We start from the raw sequence: 22,208 nt of genomic DNA, 5'->3' as shown, positions 1-22,208 counted from the left end.
TGAACAAACATGTCACTTTCAAAAGCTGGCTTTCCAGCCTTTATGTTCACTTTTTTCACATACACAAGAGACAGCATCTATTCTAGAATCCAACTGGATTTTATTTGACACAGAATACAATATGGCTGCAGGAATAGCAAACTGAAAAGACAAAGCAGAAAAGACACAGTTCTATCTAATTTATACTTAAGTAACAGGAGGGCAAGTCATTAAATGAATAACAGAACAGTTGAGCTCGATGGAAGAATTTTCCTTCTAGTGCCCATACCTGAAAGACAAAGTATATCATTTTATTAATTCCTTAGTAATTTCCTGTTTGAGGCTATAAAATCTGCTAAAAACACATGAGGAAATGTGATGAAAACCTTCTCTGCCCCTTTCATTTTGTCCTTTGTAACATTTTACCTACTACCGCCTTCTTTAAAGAAAATTTTTTTTAATGTTTATTATTTATTTTTGAAAGCGAGAGAGACAGAGCACAAGTAGAGGAGGGGTACAGAGAGAGGGAGACATAGAATTCAAAGCAGGATCCAGGCTCTGAGCTGTCAGCACAGAGCCCGACATAGGGCTTGAACCCATGAACCGTGAGATCATGACCTGAGTTGGATGCTTAACCGACTGAGCCACCCAGGTACTCCTACCTACTATCCCCTTCTTAGTGATGGTCCCTCCATGGGACTCACCTATATCCACCTGACTCTCCCAGTCACCAGATATGCTGGGCAGTATTAGGGAAGCAAGAGGGAAAAGGAGGAGCCAGTGGCTATGAAAGGGAACTGTCCTGTTGGCTCCAGTCAGCGGCTCAGACACCCCTGAGCACTCGGCCTCCCTTCCGCTTGCAGGCTATTTTAACTTCAACTCTGCTAACTCAGGCAAATACAGGGAATAGTCATTGAACAGCCTTCAATTTCAAAATCTATCACCAGGTCCAATTTCCAGCCTGATCACATTCAGAAAGAGAACTGTAGAGAGGTATGGATTTCAGGTAGTTTCTGATTTCCCCAAAAGCCAAAATTTGGCTCTAACAAGATTATAAAAATAAACAGGGCTGGGAAATTTCTTCTATATATAAATGGATTTCTTGAACAAAAATCCTTCCTTGTTGTCTTACTCAATCTTTGTCCTGTTTTTTTTTTTTTAATGTTTTTTATTCATTTTTAAGAGAGACAGAGACAGAGTGTGAGCAGGGGAGGGGCAGAGAGAGAGGGAGACACAGAATCCAAAGCAGCTCCAGGCTCTGAGCTGTCAGCGTAGAGCCCGACGTGGGGCTTGACCCCACGTACCTTGAAATCATGACCTGAGCAGAAGCTAGATGCTTAACCAACTGAGCCACCCAGGGGCCTCTGTCCTGGTTCTTTCTGAATAGTTAGCCTCTGATTAAAATACTTTGATACATGGGTGGACCCCAGGGCAATGAAATTCTGGGTCATGGCTTCGATCAGCCCAAAGGACTACTAGATCTTTTTTGCATTTCCACAAGAAATCTACTTGAATACTGTCTGGAAAAAAGTTGTGCCCAATTCCATACAGGGTAGAGCTCCAGTGTTTGTTAGTGGACTGGAGAGCAACCCAGAAGTTGTCCATCAGATTAAAGAATGCCGCAACTTGTTCCCTAGGAATTTGTTTTCCCAATGTACCGTTAACTGCGGGATAAAGTGGTGCTGTCAGAACCCAACATGAGGAATTCTTCACACACAGCCCCCCCCTTCTAGGCTCAGTCCTGGGAATATTCCATGGGAAACATGGGACAGTTGTGGTCCAAAACGGAATTCGGAGCCTGCTCCAGGGCAGAGCCAGTTATGAAGGCCTCTTCAGAACATAGAAAAGTTCCTTGATAGATATGACTTCATGGTTTTACACAGAATGCAAGCTCCCTAAGGAGGGGGAAGGACTGTCTCATATGTTTTTACATCTTACACATTATGTAGCATACATGCTGAATGAAGAACAATGGTAGGAGTTAAACACTGAGTATTTGACAGGTTTCTTAAAAAATGAACATGCATTGGGTTAGAGTTCCAAAATTCTTTACCAAATAAATAAGTCTAAAAGCAAAATATCTGTACCAATAACGGATTTCTAAACATTTAACAAACTAAAGAATCCCAATTTTTGTTTTATAAATCTCATTATATCCTGTTAATCAAAACTCACGTTTAAATAAAAACCCCCTTTCTCATAAAAAATTTGATAAAGAAAAGGATCAAAAACTCAACAGCAACAAAAAAGGGCAATTCACAGAAAAAGAGGCATAAAAACATGGTAAGTAGCCCAATCTCACTCAAAATTCAGAAAAGGCAACTGAATACTAGTTTTCAACTATCAGACTAGTGAAGGTGGGAAAGTGCCATAATAGAGCGTTGACAGGAAATGGAGAAGGGGGCATTCTGTTGCATTGTTTAGAGGGAGCGTCAATTAGAACACATTCTTGGGAAAGGAAAATCTGACAATATCAAAAATAAAAAATGGGGGGGGGGGTGCTTGGGTGGCTTACTTGGGTAAGCATCAACTTTGGCTCAGGTCATGATCTTACGGTTCGTGAGTTCGAGCCTCACGTTGAACTCTGACTTTGTGCTGTTAGTGCAGAGCCCGCTTCAGATCTTCTGTTCCCCTCTCTCTGCATCCCCCCCGACCCCAGCTTGCTGTCTCTCTCTCAAAACTAAATGAACATTAAAAAAAATGTTTTTTAAATAAAAAAATAAAAAATAAAGAAGGTACACATTCTTTACCCAGAAAGTCCTCTTTTAGGAACTATTGCTACAAATATACACGCACATATTCACAAAGATTCATGTGTAAGGATGTTCATCCCTACATACTAACAGTGAAAAATTTGAAACCCAAATGTCTATCAACGGGGACTGATTAAATAAATTATGGTATGTCAACATAAAAAAATGCAACCATCAGAAAGGATATATGTGGATATAGAAAAACTAACTCTAAAATGTATGAAATGAAAAAGCAAGGTGAATTACTATGTAGGATGCTCATATTTATATTAAAATTATACATGTATATCTACCCGTGTACATGCAAGCATGCGTGTGGATAGTCAGAAGTACTAAGAAGCTGACGGTCACCTGTGAGACTGGGATTAGGAGTCTAAGGTGGGAAACTAATTTTTTCTGGTATGCCCTCTTGACTATTTGAATTTTAAGAAATCTACCATGTCATGTTTTATTTATATAATAATTTAGTCGATATAACCGTAAATACTATATCAGAATTAATCAGCATGAGATAAACCAATGAAACAGGATCGGTGGATGTAATTCTAGCCCAAAGGAAAGATACCTGACATTGGTGAGCCCCTGGATCCTTATTACGGATGTGATTAATAGTTAGCAGATTCTCCTATATTCTACTTTCACAGACCCTGGGAGCTGGCACACTCTAGGATGCCACACCTTTGTGCATTTTCCTCACAGATGAGTCCTTGCTTAACCAAAAGTTAGTCTGTAAAACAAGGTATGTTTCATGTGTCCATCTTCTGAGACTATGCGCCCTCCAGCCTGGGGTGAGTCAAAGAAGGGCACGGACCATAAAACCCAGTCTTACAACGTCAAAACAGCCAGAGACACCTACTTTTGGAATTCCCACTCTCTGTTGTCCAACGGACACACCTGCCGTGTTTTGAGCCAGCGAGAGATGCAGTGGAAGTGAAAAGCATGCTGGAAGAAAAGACACATTTTATTAAAAATCATCCTGTGCGGGCTTGGCCATCCACTGATAATACGTCTCAGGGGCACTGGAGTGGTGACACACGGGGCTGGAGAGCAATGGGAGACAACAACGGGAGGCAAAAGGTCAACAACTGCTTACGCCGTGGTCAGGTACAGGCCATGTTCACTGAAACATCTGTTAAAAATGTTGTAACCACTAAAAGAAGAAACTACTTAGGAAGCACGGTACATGGTCTACCAGTATGCTCTCTCCCCTTCCCTTAAGGGAAGGTGGAATGTGGCCTCCTGGTCTTATTTGGCTATAAGGGAAGGCTTCTACTTTCCTGTACTTTCCTCAGACACAAGCCAGGAGCCCCTGAGCACACGCAGATTTGAAACTTCCCCCTGCGTGGTCCCCAACTGCCCCTCCCCCATCTTGGAGAATGGGAACCCCCGGGAGCAGCGTCTTCTCCTCAGCCTGGGGTAGCACGCTGCCACTGCCACCCACCCAGAGCTGAGACAGGCACTTCCCCAATCTTCCCACACCCAGCTCAACTCTGTTCCAAGGACCTCATTTCCAGATTTGTTCAAAGATGTACTGATATTACAATAGCTCAGTACTCAGGAAGCCTTTAAGGGGTGAGGCATGTCCTTTTAAAAAGGAATGAGATAGAAAATTAGGGTAAAAGGAAGCATGATGACGGACCAACTGCATACAAGCAGCTAAAGGAGCATCAAATGGTTTATTTCGTGATCGAGGCAAGAAGTAAAACGGCAAGAATACTAAGAAAGCTGGTAACTGACAGAGAGCTATGAGGCGGCTTTCAGGTTTGGGGGAAAGGAAAAGCTGCACACGTGGGTTAATGACATGTAGACACTAACCACACCACCACCGCCTGGACCTTTGCTCTCCTCCCTCTCCGGGAGCAGAGTGGTAAGACAGCAGCAGCAGGTGTGGTTTCCTCTCGTCTGTGAGGGGTGGCTCAGGTAGGGGACAGGGGAGTAATGTGGGCACCCCAACAAAATAATGAAAACTTTCACAAACTTGATTTAATAGCAGCCTTGAAATCTGGTCAGCAAGGCTACCAAAACATGCATGGAACTTCAAGAAGAGTCACTGAGTGGATTATTATCACGTGCGCTGTCTTCTGATAAAGACAAGAACAGAATTCAGTAACTAAAAGTGGAACCCACAGCTAGTACGCTATGGATGCTCAACAGGACAAATACTTTCCCAGAGTGAGAGCTTTCACGCGATCCCTTTCGCACAACTCCCTAACTCTCACGCAGCTCTTTGTAAAAGAGAACAAAATTTCTAAAAAGCAGAAGGCTGAGGCATTTTTCTCAATGACCAGGTGGCAGGGACACCTAAGAGTACTCAAGACCCCTCTCTCCATGTCCCCCCTCCCCCATCAGGCATCGGGTCCCTGTACGCTGCAGCTACCGCAGAAGATGGAGGGAAAGAGGCTGTGAGGCAGGTGACAGCAATCGCTGGACCACCTGGTCCCAACTTTCTTCCTGTTCATGACCTAAGGTCTGCTCATGGGTATGTTTAGCAGTCTTAAAGTACACTGACCCGTGCTTTACACTTTACAGAAGATGCTAACACATATCACCTAACTGGAGCCTCAGAGCAATCGAGACAGGTATTATTACCTTCATCGTGCAGACAGGGAAGCGAAACCCAGACAAATCGCGGGACTTGCCAATTCACGGAGCTGGCGAGAAGACCCAGAACTAGAAGCCAGCATTAGTCCGAAGGTTTCTGCCGCACCATGCCAGCTCTCCCTTATGGCAGGCTCCCTGAGCTAGGCTCTCTGTAGCCAAATTTAAGGGCAACTTCACTCCCTTTTCCTTCCACCAAAAAAATAACATGGCTTTTAGGACATACCTGAATGTCAGGCAGAGCAAGGAACCAGATTATGTTTTCTTTATCCCCATAAACAACAAAGGTGTCCCCTGGCCACTACAGGCTACTGTGAAACTCCTCAAAGGGCCCTGGCAGAATTCAGAAGGTGCACCTCAAGGCACGGGGCTTGGGGGAGCGGGGAGGGGAGAGCCTCAGCCTGATGCGGAAAAGTACTGACAGCTGCCATCTGCTCAGTAACCACCAACACCCCAAATTTGTATTTATATGTATTTATTCAACAAATACTTATGTCTACTATGTGGCAGAAGAAAATCATTTCATCCTGTTTATAACTCTGTGCCTACATGAGGGAGCCCAGGCTTAGGGATGTCAAATACCTTGCTTGGAAGTCACTTAGCAAGTGAGTCCAGGACAGGGAATGGGGGTCTGACTCCAGAGACTCTTAGGCCTGTGCCATGCTGGGAGCTGAAGTTCCTCTGTCCCCTTGGCACAGGAGGCTCGGACAGGACAATTTTAGCTCCCGTGACTAGGACTATATGGCTCTACAGATGAATTTTTAACACATGCTAGAAATAACATATTTGATCCTGTTATCGTTCACAGCTGTCACACCATGGAAGGGTGTACATTCTGTCCAATGATGCTGGACAAAACATTTCTGGCATGAGCCATGTTAAAACAAAATCCTAACTTAGTACATTTGCCATACTTTAAAACACACGCAGGCCCCTGAATATCAATTTATTCACCAAACTTAGTTCCACAAGGTATCTAGCACTTTAAAGAAAAAAAAAAAATCTGTTCGGAAGGTAAGGATTTCTACCAACAGGAGAATATTCCAAACACTGCCACAGGCTTTGAAGGCAATTCCCAAAGATGAATCCCCAAAGTGCTAACAAAAGTGGGTCCACTTTATAATTAAGACAATATGGTGCCCCTGCAATAAGTAGTAATTTTTCATCTGTAACAGGTGAATAGTACAAAGATTTAAAATCTTTTTTATTATTTGTATACCTTTTGGGAGAAAGGTGGGCTAGTCATTTTTTTCCTAGTTATTTTCAAGACTGGCAAAGCAGGAAAAGTAGTAATATGTTTACATGCCATGCTGATAGGGAAAGATGTTTCCTTACATTACAGACTCCCCACGCAACAGTGCACTCTTCCGAAGTAGCAGACGCCTGGTTAGCTTGACATTCTATGCCTGCAGGAAGAAGAACGACAGGATCACTGGACCTCAGGAGCAACGACCCTTCAGTCCATAGCAGCCCTCCCTGCACAATTACAAAAGGACATGATTTGGGTGGGGGCGAGGGTGGTACAAACCTGAACAAAATCTCAAGTGGTTAACTAGTTATAATCGTTTTTGAATGAGTACAAAAAAGGGGTGAAGCACAGAAGGCAGAGATGTGACCTAACAGTTTGCTCTGCAATGATTTCCTATCCTTGTTCACAGATTGAGTTATGAAGGAAAAGGTGCATTTTAGTTCTCATCATAATCTGACCTGTCCAAATGAAAGGGATTACTCCTAATTTGGGAAATTTAGTAAATTCTTAAAGCTACCTCGTAATTCTGCCTGTTCTGAGAACTGGCATCTTCTCCCTACTCTCGGCAGATGCTGTCTCGCAGGCCCTCACAACAAGAAGGCATAGCTGGGCAACAAGCTTCAGTCCCTAGAGGGGTCAGGCAGACGTGTGAACTGGGACAGAAGCAAAATAAAGGAGAGAGAAGAGGCCTGTGGCAAACCGTAGCATATGCTATGTGAAAGCAGCAAAACTCAAAAATCTTTAAAACACTGTGAAGCAAAGTAAATCTGTAAGGCCAATGGGTTAGAGATTTGGGGCACACGACTTGGTGATGCTTACTACCTCGGAGGTGATTTTGTCTGGTGACTACATAGAGCAAACTACAGCAAATATACCCAAGTACCAATTTCATAGAAGAGGAAGAGAGGGGAAGTGAAATAGAATACAAATCTGAGATCAAGAACTGATGAGTAAAACTCTACTGGGGATAAATATTCAAGGAACAAGAATTACTAGTGTTATCATTTGCGGTCTCTGAAGGTGGTAACTAAATGGAGTCTCCCATTTGAAGAGAAAAAAGGTTCAGGAAAGACTGTTTAATAGGAGACAATTACTTCAAACTTCCATCGGTGGAAAACAGTAAAACTGTAGGCAAATAATGCTGAGATTTGAATGGATATATTTGGTCTTAGGGGAAGAGATACACCATATGGGTTTTTCTCCACCCTTCAAAAATATGAAAGGCAAAGGATCTAAAATCACAGAACTTCCTCCTGCTATCCACATTCACCCTAAAGACAGTAACTGGATTTTCCTTCTGATAGGACTGGACAATCTAGGATCTATGCAGTATATTCAAGGATTTACTGGCGCTGTGACTGCACTACCATATTCAAAAGGAGAGAAAATAAAATCTGATGTTCTTCAAGTTGGATCCTCTCACTTAGATGAGAACAATGTATTATGAAATCAGCTGAATAAGAGGCAAAATTATTTAAATAAATAACAACTGTTTCCAAGTACATTATCATGTTTAAATTTCTCCAGGTCAAGGTATTTTTTTTTTAAATGTTTTATTTATTTTTGAGACAGAGAGAGACAGAGCATGAACAGGGGAGGGGCAGAGAGAGAGGGAGACACAGAATCCGAAGCAGGCTCCAGGCTCTGAGCTGTCAGCACAGAGCCTGATGTGGGGCTCGAACCCACGAACCGTGAGATCATGACCTGAGCTGAAGTCGGACGCTTAACCGACTGAGCCACCCAGGCGCCCCCAGGTCAAGGTATTTTTAAGGGACTCTGTCTTTCTATGCCAAGTCCAAAGTACTCTTGGTACTTGAATAAGCAAACAAAACCCATTTCTACAGAGAAAATGGGGAGCAAATACATATGTATTCTTTACCTGACAATTCCTAACAAAGAACAAAAATATATAGGAGGAAGAGGACTGCAATTTAGAATGCCAAAGAAGAATGGATATGGCATGGGAAATTACTAAATATGAGTGTAAAATGTTCTCGAATAGGAATTCTGGAGCTGTTGGTGCAGAGTGAGTATAGGAGTTGAGTAGTTCATTTAAACAGGGAAACTAACTGTTTACTGTCAGCCTAGAGCAGACAATCATGCAGCACATAATAGGTTCCTGTCATACCCCTGCAAAGGCAGAAGCTTACTGCATGTGATACATAAAGCTTAGGGACTTTTAAACTTCAATACAAGAGCATTACCACCAAAGGACTGCTAGGGAAGCAAAGGCTTCATCTTGGACAGATTTCACACTTTCAAAACAGGCATGGACATGTGGTTTAGGAAGAGGCTAACTTCTCACAGCAAAGGCTGGGTCTAAGCCTTTCTGGACGCCCTTTTCATCTGGAACAAAATTACCTGAGGTAATGGAGAAAATAACACCTAGCAGACTGTGTATTTTTAGAACCAAGAAACGGAGCAATGTAAAATAAATACAAAGCTGTAAGAGGGCATGCAGTATCAATTTTGACTCAAAAGAGGAAGTCTTCAGACCAAGAATGCTTTATGGAAGAATCCAACCGGGGCACAGCCATAATCACTCTTATTTATTTACAGCTGTGTATATAATCATTCATTTAATGTCACACTTTATTAGAAAATGGCCATTGCTAAATCAAGATTCTTATTTTCAGCTTTAACAAAAAGTGCTTTTACAAGGATCATAATCCATTTATTTTCTAATGGAAAACAAGCCCAGTTGTAGCTACCAGATTACTCTTTAGTGTTTGTAATAAACAAAAGGGTATGTTTCTTAAGGGTAAAGGCTTGATCTCAGTCACTGTTTTTATCTTATCAAAATGCCCAGGATATGAGTATTCACTGAATGAATAAAAGACATGACTTGAAAACAGGTTCTTCAGTCTAGAGAATAATCTGATGGTTACTAGAGGGGAGGAGAGTGGGAAGATGAGTTAAATAGGTGATGAGGATTGAGGAGTTTACTTGTCATGATGAGCACAGGGTGATGTATAGAACTGTTGAATCACTATATTGTCACCTGAAACTAACAGAACACTGCGTATTAACTAACTGGAATTAAAATAAAAAACTTAAAAATATTTAAAAAAATAATAAACTTCTCAATTAAAAAAAAAAGACATGACTTAAACACACTTTCATAATTTTTTGTTATAAGAGTTCAATATTCTCAGGCACCTGGCTGACTCAGTTGGTAGAGCATGTGACCCTTAATCTCAGGGTCATGAGTTCAAGACCCACATTAGGTATGGAGCTTACTTAAGAAAAAAAAAAAAAAGAGTTTCATATTCTACTGCTTCATCTACATTTAAAATAAATGATAAAGCCAGTAGGTATCTAACTGAAGACCTACACTGATCCCTCAAATGTTCAACTCTAAGTCAGAATATCAGTGGCCTTTGTCTGTTGTGGTCCTCCCAAGAAGTACATTCTCTTGCATCCAGAAAGACACAAAATGACTTAAATATAGAAAAAAAACAAAAACCAAAAACAGTGTTATTTGAAATCATTAACTATTTATAGAAGAGAGCCCAAAGAAAATAAAATTTGCTTTGGGCACAACTACTTGTGAAAATGCACAGCAACAAAATTGGCAAACATATAATCAAAGACCCCACCCAAACACATTTAAAACTGTGCATGTGTTTCTCCGTGATGGGTTCCTTCTATCTATATTAAACATCATGGTAGCTGCTATCTACTGTTGTGTGAGAAGGTAAACAGGGTCAAAACTCAAAGAAACCAAGGGCAATAAACTACCACACATGTTACTTGACTGGTGCTTTCCAAGTTGCAACAATCACACACTATTCCCCTACTTTGTATTTTTATTATTCATAGAGCAAGTATTTAGTGAGAACCTATTATGTACTGGACACTATGCTAGATGCTGCGATTTAGCAGTAAATGATCAAGAACTAACTAAATTAAATAGCTACTACAAAGGAAACTATAGGAGGTGGTTGGAATATTACCAGAATTGTCGTAGCCTGTGTATATGTAAGTATGGTTAGGAAAACATTTCTGAGCAAGTTTAAGGGGAGATCTAAAGACCAACTATGGATTAGTTCTGCATTTCCCAATAAAGTAACCGCTAGCTTCATGTGGCTACTGAACACTTGATATGTGGCTAGTCTGAAATGAGATATGCTCGAAGTGTAAAATACATTTCAAAGACTTAGTACCAAAAAAAAAAAAAAAGTAAAATAGTTCACTTTAAAATATTACTTACATATTGAAACGAAAATATTCTGGATATAGCAGGATAAATAAGTACAAATCATCTGTTTCTTTTTATTTTAATGTGGGTACCAGAAACTTTTAAATTATGTATGTACTTGGCATTTGCGGCTCATATTTAGACTGGAGACTAACGGGTTAGACAAAGGTAGTGGGGAGAAGAGGGAGAATATTCCAGGCAGAGGGAACAGGATATGTAAGGGCCTAAAAGAGAGCATGGACACTTCAAGAATGAAAAGTAAGCCAGAGAAACTACCATAGTGAGCAGGAGAGTGGTACAAGATGAAGCTGGAGACGAGGTGAGTGATTTTCAAACTCTAAGTGCCTATAATTTCAACTCGAGAAAGGTGAAATTTCTTTGCTTGTATCAGATCTCACTAACAGACCATTTTAGTACCTGGATGAAAAAGTAACCTCGGCTGTTCCTGACATGATCAATATTCTCGCTCCTATTACTATAAGGATACTTAGCCCATCAACAGCTATAATCAAATCCACCATGTATTGGCTACTATGTGTGATGGAATCTGTAGGAGATTTAAACAGAATTTCTTTAGTGCAATTAGTTGCCTATTTAGATGTTGGCAGCAATGTTCTCTAAACTTTGGGGCTAACATTGAATTCCTTACTTCTTTGGCTTCTTTTCTTTATAAATCTTGCCAAGCAAAAACTAGCTTTGATAGAATATTTTAGCTCAAAGTTTATTTTCTCCCTTTCACTATTTTTGCCTTTGAGTCTGGGTATGAGATCGGAAATATAGAGGAATAATCTACAGTGCCTCTGTGTCCACAATTCATTCTAAATGTGTGCTTGCCATCTTTAGATTGAGTAGATTTATTCTGAGAGATGAGTATGCCTCCAGGATATCGTTAAATCTACTCTATTTCAAACCTACCAATGGACTAGATGCAGAAGACACCAAGTGTTCTGACTGTGCTTTATATCTCCTTGTGAAGAAAAAAACTGGGCACATCAAGATAGGCACAATCTCTGTAACCTTCTCAATCTCCTCCCATCCTCCTCCAATTACTTACAAAGATCCATGATGTGGTTCCTGCAGATGGCACAGTTATCAACCACAATATCCCAGGCCCAGAGAGCTACTGCATTCCACTGCAAAGAGAAAAAGGGGGGAACAATACACTCTCCTTGTAACACAGGCACGCACACTCTTAGGATTGCACACTGCGGCTGCAGTTAACCCAGAGCCACAAAGACCACCAAACACAAGAGTTTGGGGACATTACATTACTCTTATTTTATCAGAGGGCAACAGCAGGCTACACGTATGCTCACCCGTTCTCCAAAAGGTTGAGTATATGAACACAGAAATTAAGGAGTCAGCTTAAAATAATTTAATCGACAATATCAATGTAAGAGATGAGGAATAATTTTTAAGTGCCTGTTTTAGGTTTAATAAGCCCAAACTCGAATTTCTGTACAGGTTTCTCCTGAAGAGCTCAATTTCTGCATAGATCAGTATCTGCTTTTCAAGGCAACTTTGCAAGCATGAGGAGGGAGGTGAAAGCTAGGAACAGAATGAACTAAGATGATGATTGGATCATAAAATGGGTAATCGTGGGATAAGCTGGATAACTAATTACCCAGTGTCAGTACACAGAACAAGGTCATCACTTAAATCTCACAAGATTATTTCACAACGAACTCTAGAATTCACGAGAATTTTGTCTAGATCCAACCGTCAAATAAACTGATGTTCTCACCGCTTACATGCTCAGACTCATATTTAGTTAAGATAATTCCAATCAAGAGTTTATCTAAAAGCACTATTTAAGTAATTCAACCTTTTGGCTTCTACAATTATAAAGATTCCCAAACTCCCTTTTCATCCACTAATTTGGTGCCACTTCCAAAACCTTCAGCTCTTTCAAACCCAATTCTGTGTCTAGTTAAACTTCTCCAGCACTTTTCAGCCGACACCTTCAACTTGAAGGGAAAAAAAACACCCCTATTTCTATTCTTCAATATGGCTGCTGGCTGTAACTGAGCATGCAGTGCCCACAATGAAACACCAAAAAGCACTGGGAGGGGGAATATTGTCAGTGTTCAGCCAGATGTTCCAGGAATAACATTTTCCCTATTTCAGAGTCTTCATTTGAACAGATTTATTTTATATTATGTGGGAATCGGTACTTTTCTCCCCAACCGTTGGCAAACCCACTGTAAGGCATTTCATGCAAAAAGACACGTTCCACGTTTTTGCTTCCCCACTTTCACCCGGTCGTTCGCCACTAGTACTCAACCCTTCCTAAATGACACAACGTTTGGGCTCGCATTTTCTAACAGATTCCACCATGCTTTTTTTTTTTTTTTTTTGGACAGAGGGATTCTGGATTATCACCACAGGACTGGGGCGGCTGTATGACTAACCAACAGACCTCTTAGAAGAACCAAGAGTTGTTAGACTGGCGACACTTTAACTCGGAGGGGACGAAGGCTAGAGAGAGGGCTAAGGGAGGCCTCGATTAGTCGAGGAACGGTTTGGGGTCCCTCAGAGTCAGAGAGACCCCGAGCTTCGGGAAGGGGCGGGGCAAGGAGATCACCAGCCGGGCTCCTCAGAGGCCTCCAATGCAGTAGGAACTCAGGTCCCGGCTTTCGCCGCACTGCCCCCATCCTCCACCCACCGCATCGCTCCGACTCCCCCTTCTATCCACCCCACCCACTCCTCCCCACCCCTCCACCCCTCCAGTGACAGCTCAGGCGCTTGGCTCCCTTAGCCAAGTCGCAACCCCGAGCATCTCAATAAGCACATCCGTGATTGGTCCCTCAGACTCCAGGCGAAACCAATACTGCCATTGGCAGTGGGCCGCAGTCACGCCGATCAACTCTAAGACCCGCCCCCCAGCTTCCTTTTCTGGTACCCGGTCCCAGGAACGCCCTGCAATGAAGCCCTTTCCTCCGCGCCTTGGTCATCCTCGGGCCTGCCAGCCAGATCCGCGCCTCTCTAGCTTCCCTGAGGAAGGCGCTGGCGAGACCCAACCTTTTTCACTTCAAAGCGCTTCTTGCCCGCGCCGCTGTTGGTGCCGCTCGGGGTATCCACATCCATCGCTGCCGCCATTTTGGAAACACACAGTCTGTCGTCCGGCCACTGCGCCTGCGCATCAGCGCACGCCTGGCTCTCCCCCCTCAGCCCCCCTCCCGCCCTGGCGCCTCCTCCCGCACCCCTCCCCTTACTGGCGCGCGAGGGGCGTGTGGGGGCGGAGTATGTGGCCACGCCCCTTAAAGGCGCTGGCGCAGGTCCCTCCCTCCCCTCCCACCCCCCGGCCCCTGCGTCGGCTGTGGAAGAGGCGGTGGCTGGGGCGGGGCCGGGCGGGGTCGAGCCGACGTGCTCGAGAGGGCTAGAAGCGCTCGAGAGACTACCTCTCGTCGTCTTCCCGCGGGAAGCCCCCGGCCACACTCCCTCAGCTGGGGCGGCGGCCGCTTCCTCCGCTTCGGCCGGGACCTACCTCCCCGGCCCCGCCCCGGCTTCCCCGCCGCCGCAGCGCTCCAGTGCCGGCTGGTGTTCCGCAGCGTTCCGCCGGGGAAGGGTCGAGGGTGGGCGCCCCGCCTTCTGCTGCCGAAACCGGGACCCCGTGGTGTCGCAGGTCCCGACCCACTTCCGAGCCAGGCCCGACGTGCAGCCTCCCTGGGAGAGCCGGGCCCAGGCACCGTTTGGTTCCTGATTCCAGTTCGGGAAATGCTCAGGCTTCGACGGGGAGACGGGATCTCCCCGAATGACCTGTCCAGGGCCCCACTGTGCAGGCATTCTCCAGCCCTGCCTTAACCTGCCCACCCGAAAAAGGCGGAGGAGGCTTAGGAGCCTGGGAGATGCCATCTCCAGCCTGCCCGAAACGCCAGTCCGTGCTAGAATGGCCTTTGATTCAAGTACACGGTTTCAGCTTCACACACTTGAGCACATCTCTCCCATTCCTCAGTTGGTCATCTAACAATGGGGACTTTTCTCCCTGTTTTCGGTCCTCTTTCGGCTTCTTGCTCTGTAGTCACAACTGCAGTCGCTGTACATCTTGAAGTGTGTGTGTGTGTGTGTGTGAGGCATTTGACCATTTATTCTTACGGGACCTTCCTTTATAGCCAAAGCACCTGTACTTTAAGTCACCTTCCCATTTCTAGACCCAGCCCCTCCTTTTAGAATCTCTAACCATCCAGAGGTACGACTCCGCTAGATCCCTCTTAAATCTTGTATTGGCTTATTTGAAATCTCACATTTTCTCTTAAAAGAAAATTGGAAGGTAATAAAATGTGTTGACTGCATTGCCAAACCGGAAGGACTGTGATTTGTTTCCTTGTCTTAGTCATAAACAGGAACAACAAATCTGTGAAAACCATAGCTTTAGCCAGACTCGGAAAGAGAAAAATTGTGTGAGACCTTAAAACATTATAGGAACCCTACAAAGTTTTTCTTAGCCCAGGTTTTGTTAGAGTGATAATTCCATGTTGAGATTTCTATCATCTAATTTATTGTGTTCTCAAAGGCCCCTGCGGAATATGATAAACCCATAGTAAATTAAGGTATTAAGGGCATATTTATCCTTCATTAAACGAATTCATTGAGTATGTACAAGGTTCTTTTATAAATGGGAGAGACATGGTGATGAAGGAGTCAAACAAATTTCTAGTAGGAAAATAATACACAGGTAAATACATTTAAAAAAAAAACCCAGGAAATGCTATTAAGGAGAGAAAACAAGGTCATGAAATTGAGGGGAAACGGAGACAACATTAAATTGGGTGATTAGGAAAGGCCTCTATGAGGAGTGACATTTCAGCTGAAGTCCTTACAAGGGCCTAAAAGATCCTGCATGATCTGTTATCCATTCATTTAATATGTTTTCTTCATAAAAAAAAAAGGTACATTTACTAACTCATTGGATTTATTGTTGTGTGTCCTCACCAAGAGAGGGGATTTGTTGTTGTTGTTTTGTTTATTGGTAACAATACAGTGTGGGTAGGGTCAGCATGTGTTGAGAGAACAAATTTGAAGCTTATCAAGCAAGGAGAGTGTGGTAAGAGATGTCAGACAGACGGGCAGAGAGAGAGGCCAGATCACAGGTAGGGATCTTATTTGCAGATGTTCTGGGAAGTTGTTGGATGGTTTAAATTAGGAGAAGGGACTAACAGTGACATAGAGACGGTGACATGGTGACAAAGAGAGTGATAAAAATGGGTCTGTAATGTGCAAGAGTCCATTGTTCACATCTTCCCAATTCTGTATTTAGCAATTTCACGTTAGTAGCTTGAAATTGGCCATAATAGTAGTATTTACACCATGGAAATGGGCAAATGCTGCATATCAGGGTTTCCTACTCCCCAATTTGGTTATTAAACATTTACCACTGATAGGGGCCAGGTCATGCAGGATTGTTCAGTAGACCTGTGCAAAGGGTTTTGGTCCTTATCCTTAGTGATGGGAAGCCATTGAAAGAATTTAACCAGTGACTCACATGGTCGGATGTGCACTTTTAAAAAGCGCTAGGCAGGGCTTCCACTTCTGGGAAGATGGAGTAGACATGCTTTTCCCTATTTTTCTCACTTACGTACAGTTGAAATCCCTGAACAGGATATATTTTTTATTTATTTTGTTTTATGAAAAAAAATTTGTATAAATTAACCCATTTATCATAGGCTAGCAATGTTTCAAATGGTGGCGCTTCTACTGGTCTTTCAACTCCTCCAGTCCTCTGATGGCTAACTGTACTGTGACAGAAGTGGTGTTGTAGGAAGAGACACCACCCGCTATGGTTTTCATGCAGGAACCGCAATGCCAGATCCCCACAGCTTGTCTTTTCATCTTGGTTTTGCCACAGAAGGAGCAAGTGTACTTGGCGTGCTGGCTTATTTGAGTCTTCTTCACCATTTTCCTGAGGGAGGCACCATAATGCGTCCAGTATTTACCGACAGTTCTGACCTTCTTGGTGCGTTTAGCCATGTCGCCCTATGGAAAAAAAATGTTAATGTTTATTTGTTTAGTTTGTGTGAGAGAGAGAGTGTGAGAGAGCATGCATGAGCAAGTGGAGGAGGGGCAGAGAGATAGGGAGAGAGAGAATCCCAAGCAGTCTCTGCACTGTCAGCACAGAGCCCCATGCTGGGGTTCATCCCAAGAACCATGAGATCATGACCTGAGCCGATATCAAGAGTCAGATGATTAACTGCTTGAGCCACCCAGGAGCCCCCAGGATATTTTATACACACACACACACACACACACACACACACACACACATTGTTTGTTTGTTTGTTTGTTTAAATAATAAGACTCCAAGAGATGGAAAGAAGAAGGCAGACCAATTAGGGACCTCAGAACTTGAGGAATGACATGGTAGGGAGGTTCCCTGGGTTTTCTTCTTACCTCCTCTATCCCATACTTGGAGCTGAAGAATCTGGCAACCAGAAATAACAGTGAGTACAGACAAATAAGAAAGAAAGAGGGGCGCCTGGGTGGCTCAGTCGGTTATGTGTCCAACTTCCACTCAGGTCATGGTCTCGTGGTTCATGGGTTTGAGTCCTGCATCAGGCTCTGTGCTGACAGCTCGGAGCCTGGAGCCTGCTTCAGATTCTGTGTCTCCCCCTGTCTCTGCCCCTCCCCTGCTTATGCTCTGCCTCTCTCTCTCTCTCTCTCAAAAATGAATAAATATTTAAAAAAAAATTTAAAAACAGAGAAGAAACAAGGCTGTTTTCACTAGCAAAGAGAAAACTTTTAGACAATAACTGATTTACTCCATTCAAACAACACAGAAAAAATGTGGCCCATTCCCACCTATGCCAGCAAAGTTGAATGGGCAGCTGGTCTGTACAGCTTGCAGGTTTTTAACCAGGTGCCCCAACACCTATGCTAGTGTGGTGTAGGTCAATTAAGGAGTTGGAACATTCCTCCCTTCTGGCTGATAATGAGTTCCCTTAACCCTGTTGTGTAAGACAGGACCATGACAAGGTCTGGACATCCACTCCAACCCAAGTATTGAGGCAACCCTCCTCTCTCTCCCTGCTGGGCTGGTGTTGGAGGAGTCTAGTGGAGAGTCAGGACTTTCACCATCACTCCATAATGATGAAGGTGCCCTCACTGCAGTGTCAGTGGAGACCATGTAGGGAGCTCCCACCCCCACCCCTGGGTGTTAAGGGGAACTAAGTGGGGAAACTGGACTTCTACCTCCATCCTCCCCTGCTGCACTGATGTCAAAAAAAGCCAATTAGAGTAGAAAGTTTAAATAAAATCCAGAGTCTCGTAATAGAAAGATGTCCAGTTTCAGTTGAAAAATCACTCAACTTACCAAGAACTGCGAGATCTCAAAGTGAATGAAAAGGCTATCAATAGACACCAACACCAAGATGATAGAGGTGTTAGAATTCTCTGACAAAGATTTAAAATCAACAATGATAAAAAGTTTTCAGCAAGCAATTACAAGCTTTAAACAAGTGGGAAGATAGACTTAACAGAAAACAAAACAAAAAAAAAGAAGACCCAAATGGAAAGTTTTCAACAGAAAAATGTAATAACTGAAATAAATATCTCAGTGGATGGGTTCAACAACAGAATGAAAATGATGGGAAAAATAATCACTGAACTGGAAGATAGCACAATGGAAATTACCTAATCTAAACAAGAGAAAAGAAAATGGTCTGAAAATCAAAACAAAAACAAAAAGCCCACAAAAACCAAAACCAAATAAACAAAACCCTCCAGAGCCTCAGAGACCTGTGGGACTATCTCAAAAGACTTAATGTTTGTGTCATCAGAAGAAAGGACAAAGAGAGCCAGGCTTAAAAAGTAATTGGTGAAATAATGGCTGAATACTTCTCCTATTTGGCAAGAAACATAAAAGCCTATAGATTCAAGAAAGTGAGTAAACCTTAAACAGGATAAACCCAAAGAAATTCATGCTAAGAAATATCACAATTTAACTTCTGTAAACTAAAAACAAAAAATCTTGAAATCAGCCAGAGAAAATAACAACTTGCCTATTGAGGAAAAATAATTTGAATGACAGCATGTTCTTCATCAGAAACCATGGAGTTCGGAAAGAAATAGCAATATAGCTTGAATTACAGGGGGAAAAATAACAACTGTCAACACAGAATCCTATACCCAATGAAAATATCCTTCAGCAATGAAGGACAATCAAGACATTCTAAGATGAAGGAAAACTAGAGAGTTTGTCACTATAGACCTGCTTAAAAAAAATGGATAGAGGAAGTTCTCTAAACAGAAAGGAAACAATAAAACAAGGAACCTGGGACCATTAGGAAGAAGGAAGAACACAGTAAGCAAAACAGGAGTAAATACAATAGGCTTTTCTTAAGCTTTCTAAATCATGCTTGACAGTTTGAGTAAAAGCTATAGTCTTGTGGGGTGTGTGGCTGGCTCAGTTGGTAGAATGTGCCACTCTTGATCTCAGGGTCGTGAGTTTAAGCCCCATAATGGGCATGCAGCTCACCTAAAAAGTCAACTGGATTTAATAAAACTTAAAAAATATTTTTGAAATATAGTCTTTTGTGGTTCTAAATATATGTGGATAAAATATTTAAGAAAATTATATGGGGTGCCTGGGTAGCTCAGTCAGTTAAGTGTCTGACTCTTTATTTATTTTTTATATTTATTTTAGTGTTTATTCATTTTTGAGAGAGACAGAGACAGAGTGAAAGAGGGGGAGGGGCGGAGAGAGAGGGAGACACAGAATCCGAAGCAGGCTCCAGGCTCTGAGCTGTCAGCACAGAGCCCAAAGCAGGGCTCAAACTCATAGACTGCAAGATCATGACCTGAGCCAAAGTTGGAGACTTAACCAACTGAGCCACCCAGGTGCCCCATTAAGTGTCTGACTCTTGATCTCAGCTCAGGTCCTGATCTCAGGGTCATGAATTTAAGCCCCGCTCTGGGCTCTGCACTGGGCATGAAGCCTAAAAAAAAAAAAAAAAAAAAAAAAAAAAAAAAAAAAAAAAAAAAAAGAAAAGAAAAGGAAAGAAAAGAAAAAAGAAAAGAAAAAAAAAAGAAAAAGAAAATTATATTATAAAATGGGAAGAGTAAATGGACATAGAGGGAGGTAAGGTATCTGTACTTCACTCGAATTGGTAAAATGATGACATCAGTGGGCTGTCATAAGTTATGTATACATGATGTAAGACTTAGAATAACCACTTAAAAATATACAAAGAGATACACTCAAAAACAGTATAGATACATAAAAATGGAATTCTAAAAAATGTTTAAGTAATCCATAGGAAGGCAGGAAAACGAAAACAGTAATGAAAACCAGAACAAACAGAAAACAAAAAATAAAACAATAGAATTCTTACCATGTCAATAATTACATTAAGTGTAAATGATCTGAGAATATCAATTAAGAGAGTTTGCAGAGTGGATTTTAAAACATAGCTTAGTATATGCTGTCTACAATATACTCACTTCAAATGATATAAGCAGGGTCCAAGTAAAGGATGGAAAAAGTTTTGCAAACATTAATCAAAGGAAAGCAGGATATATTAATATTAGATAAAGTAGACTTTGATTTTTTTTAATGTTTTATTTTATATTTAAGAGAGAGAGAGAGTGTGAGCAGGGGAGAGGCAGAGAGACAGAGACAGAATCCAAAGCAGGCTCCAAGCTCCGAGCTGTCAGAGCAGAGCCTGATGTGGGGTTTGAACCCACGAGAAGTGAGATCATGACCTGGGCCAAAGTCAGACACTCAACCCACTGAGCCACCCTGGCACCCCTAAAGTAGACTTTGGAGTAAAGAAAATTACCAGAGAGGGGAATGTTACATAATGCTAAAAAAGTGAATCCTCCAAGAAGACATAGCAATCCCAAATGTTTATGCACCAAAAAATGTGCTGCAAAGCATGTGAAGCAAAAGCTGATAGACCTGGAAATAGAAATCAACAAATGTACCATCACAGTTGGAGATTTCAACACCTCTCTCACAACAATGGGTAGAACAACTAGGCAGAAAATCAGCAAGAGTATAGAAGAACTCAACAATATTGTCAACCAACAGGATCTAATCAACATTTTATTTATTTTTATTCATATATATAATTTGTCAAGTTAGCTAACTAATCAACATTTTAAAGACATTCCATCCAGGGGTACTTTGCTGGCTAAGTCAGTGGAGCATGTGATTCTTGATCTCAAGGTCATGAGTTCAAGTGCCATGTTGGGCATGGAGCTTACTTAAAAAAAAAATAAATAAAAATAACACAAACATTCCATGCAATAACAGCAGCATACATATTCTTTTAAAAGGGCCGTGGGTGAGGCACCTGGGTGGCTCAGCTGGTTAAGTGTCTGACTCTTGACTTTGGCTCAGGTCATGATCTCACAGTTTGTGAGTTCAAGCCCCGAATCAGGCTCTCTTTGGTCAGTGCAGAGCCCACTTTGGATCCTCTCTTCCCCGCTCTCTCTGCCCCTCTTCCACTTGTTTTCTCTCTCTCTGTCTCCTTCTCTGTCTCTCTCAAAAATAAATGAACATTTAAAAAAATTTTAAAGAATTGAAATCTCAGTGTTTTCTCCAACCAAAATGAAATCAAACTAGAAGTCAATAACAGAAAGATAACAGGAAATTCTCCAAACACCTTGACACTAAACAGCACATTTCTATTATTTTTTTAATCTTTATTTTTGAGAGAAAGAGAGAGAGACGGTGAGAGTGGGGAAGGAACAGAGAGAGAGGGAGACACAGAATCTGAAGCAGACTCCAGGCTTCAAGCTGTCAGCACAGAGCCCGATGCAGGGCTTGAACTCACAAACTGCCAGTTCATGACCTGAGCTGAAGTCAGATGCTCAACTGACTGAGCCATCCAGATGCCCCTAAACAGCACTTTTCTAAATAATCTATAGGTGAAAGATGAAATCTTAAGGGAAATAAAAAAATAATGTTGAACTGAAAGAAAATGAAAACAACATATCAATCAAAATTTGTAGGACCCTAAATCAGGGCCGAAAGGGAAAATTTTAGCACTAAATGTACAGTTTATTATCTTTTAAAAATTTTTACTGCTTATTTTTGAGAAAGACGGAGTGTGAGTGGGGGAGGGGCAGAGAGAGGGTGACACAGAATCTGAAGCAAGCTCCAGGCTCTGAGCTGTCAGCACAGGACCTAATGCAGGGCTCAAACTCGTGAACCAGGTGATCACGACCTGAGCGGAAGTCGGATACTTAACTGACTGAGCCACCCAGGCGCCTCCTGTATGTATGCTTTAGAAAAGAGGAAAAGAATGACCTAAGTTCCCACTTTGAGAACCTAGGGGGGAAAAAAAACCAAACAACAAAGCAAGCAGAATGAAAGAAATAATAAAGATACAAGCAGAAATCAATGAAATTGAAAACAGAAAATCGATTAAACAAAAAACTGATCCTTTGAAAAGATTAAAATTGACATGCTTCTGGCAAGACTGACAAA

The 22,208-nt window shown here is 42.2% G+C and overlaps 2 protein-coding genes across 2 annotated transcripts; both read right to left on the bottom strand.

Moving 5' to 3' along the window:
• Window positions 1-80: 80 nt before the first annotated feature.
• On the bottom strand, window positions 81-13,959 carry RBX1 (ring-box 1). Its single transcript, XM_027070644.2, has 5 exons — window positions 13,802-13,959; window positions 11,835-11,913; window positions 6,666-6,736; window positions 3,589-3,674; window positions 81-268 (listed from the first exon to the last, which is right to left on the bottom strand). Exons 1-5 carry the CDS (start codon window positions 13,877-13,879, stop codon window positions 256-258), a joined length of 327 nt encoding a protein of 108 aa, XP_026926445.1. The 5' UTR covers window positions 13,880-13,959; the 3' UTR covers window positions 81-255.
• Window positions 13,960-16,440: 2,481 nt separating this feature from the next.
• LOC106979912 (60S ribosomal protein L37a-like) lies at window positions 16,441-16,775 on the bottom strand. The gene has a single exon (XM_015077879.3). It carries the CDS (start codon window positions 16,745-16,747, stop codon window positions 16,472-16,474), a length of 276 nt encoding a protein of 91 aa, XP_014933365.1. The 5' UTR covers window positions 16,748-16,775; the 3' UTR covers window positions 16,441-16,471.
• Window positions 16,776-22,208: the final 5,433 nt, after the last annotated feature.

This window comes from Acinonyx jubatus, chromosome B4 (genome assembly GCF_027475565.1).
Source record: "Acinonyx jubatus isolate Ajub_Pintada_27869175 chromosome B4, VMU_Ajub_asm_v1.0, whole genome shotgun sequence".
Taxonomy (NCBI): Eukaryota; Metazoa; Chordata; class Mammalia; order Carnivora; family Felidae; genus Acinonyx; species Acinonyx jubatus.
This window is presented reverse-complemented; position numbering and strand designations above follow the sequence as displayed.

What these genes read in the sequence shown, in the direction of transcription:
- RBX1 (XM_027070644.2), bottom strand. Translation starts at nt 13,879, where the DNA reads ATGGCGGCAGCGATGGATGTGGATACCCCGAGCGGCACCAACAGCGGC. An exon ending in AGCGCTTTGAAGTGAAAAAG is followed by an intron (nt 11,914 to 13,801) that starts GTTGGGTCTCGC and finishes TTCTCTTTGCAG; the next exon opens with TGGAATGCAGTAGCTCTCTG. An exon ending in GAACCACATCATGGATCTTT is followed by an intron (nt 6,737 to 11,834) that starts GTAAGTAATTGG and finishes TTCTTCCTGCAG; the next exon opens with GCATAGAATGTCAAGCTAAC.
- LOC106979912 (XM_015077879.3), bottom strand. Translation starts at nt 16,747, where the DNA reads ATGGCTAAACGCACCAAGAAGGTCAGAACTGTCGGTAAATACTGGACG.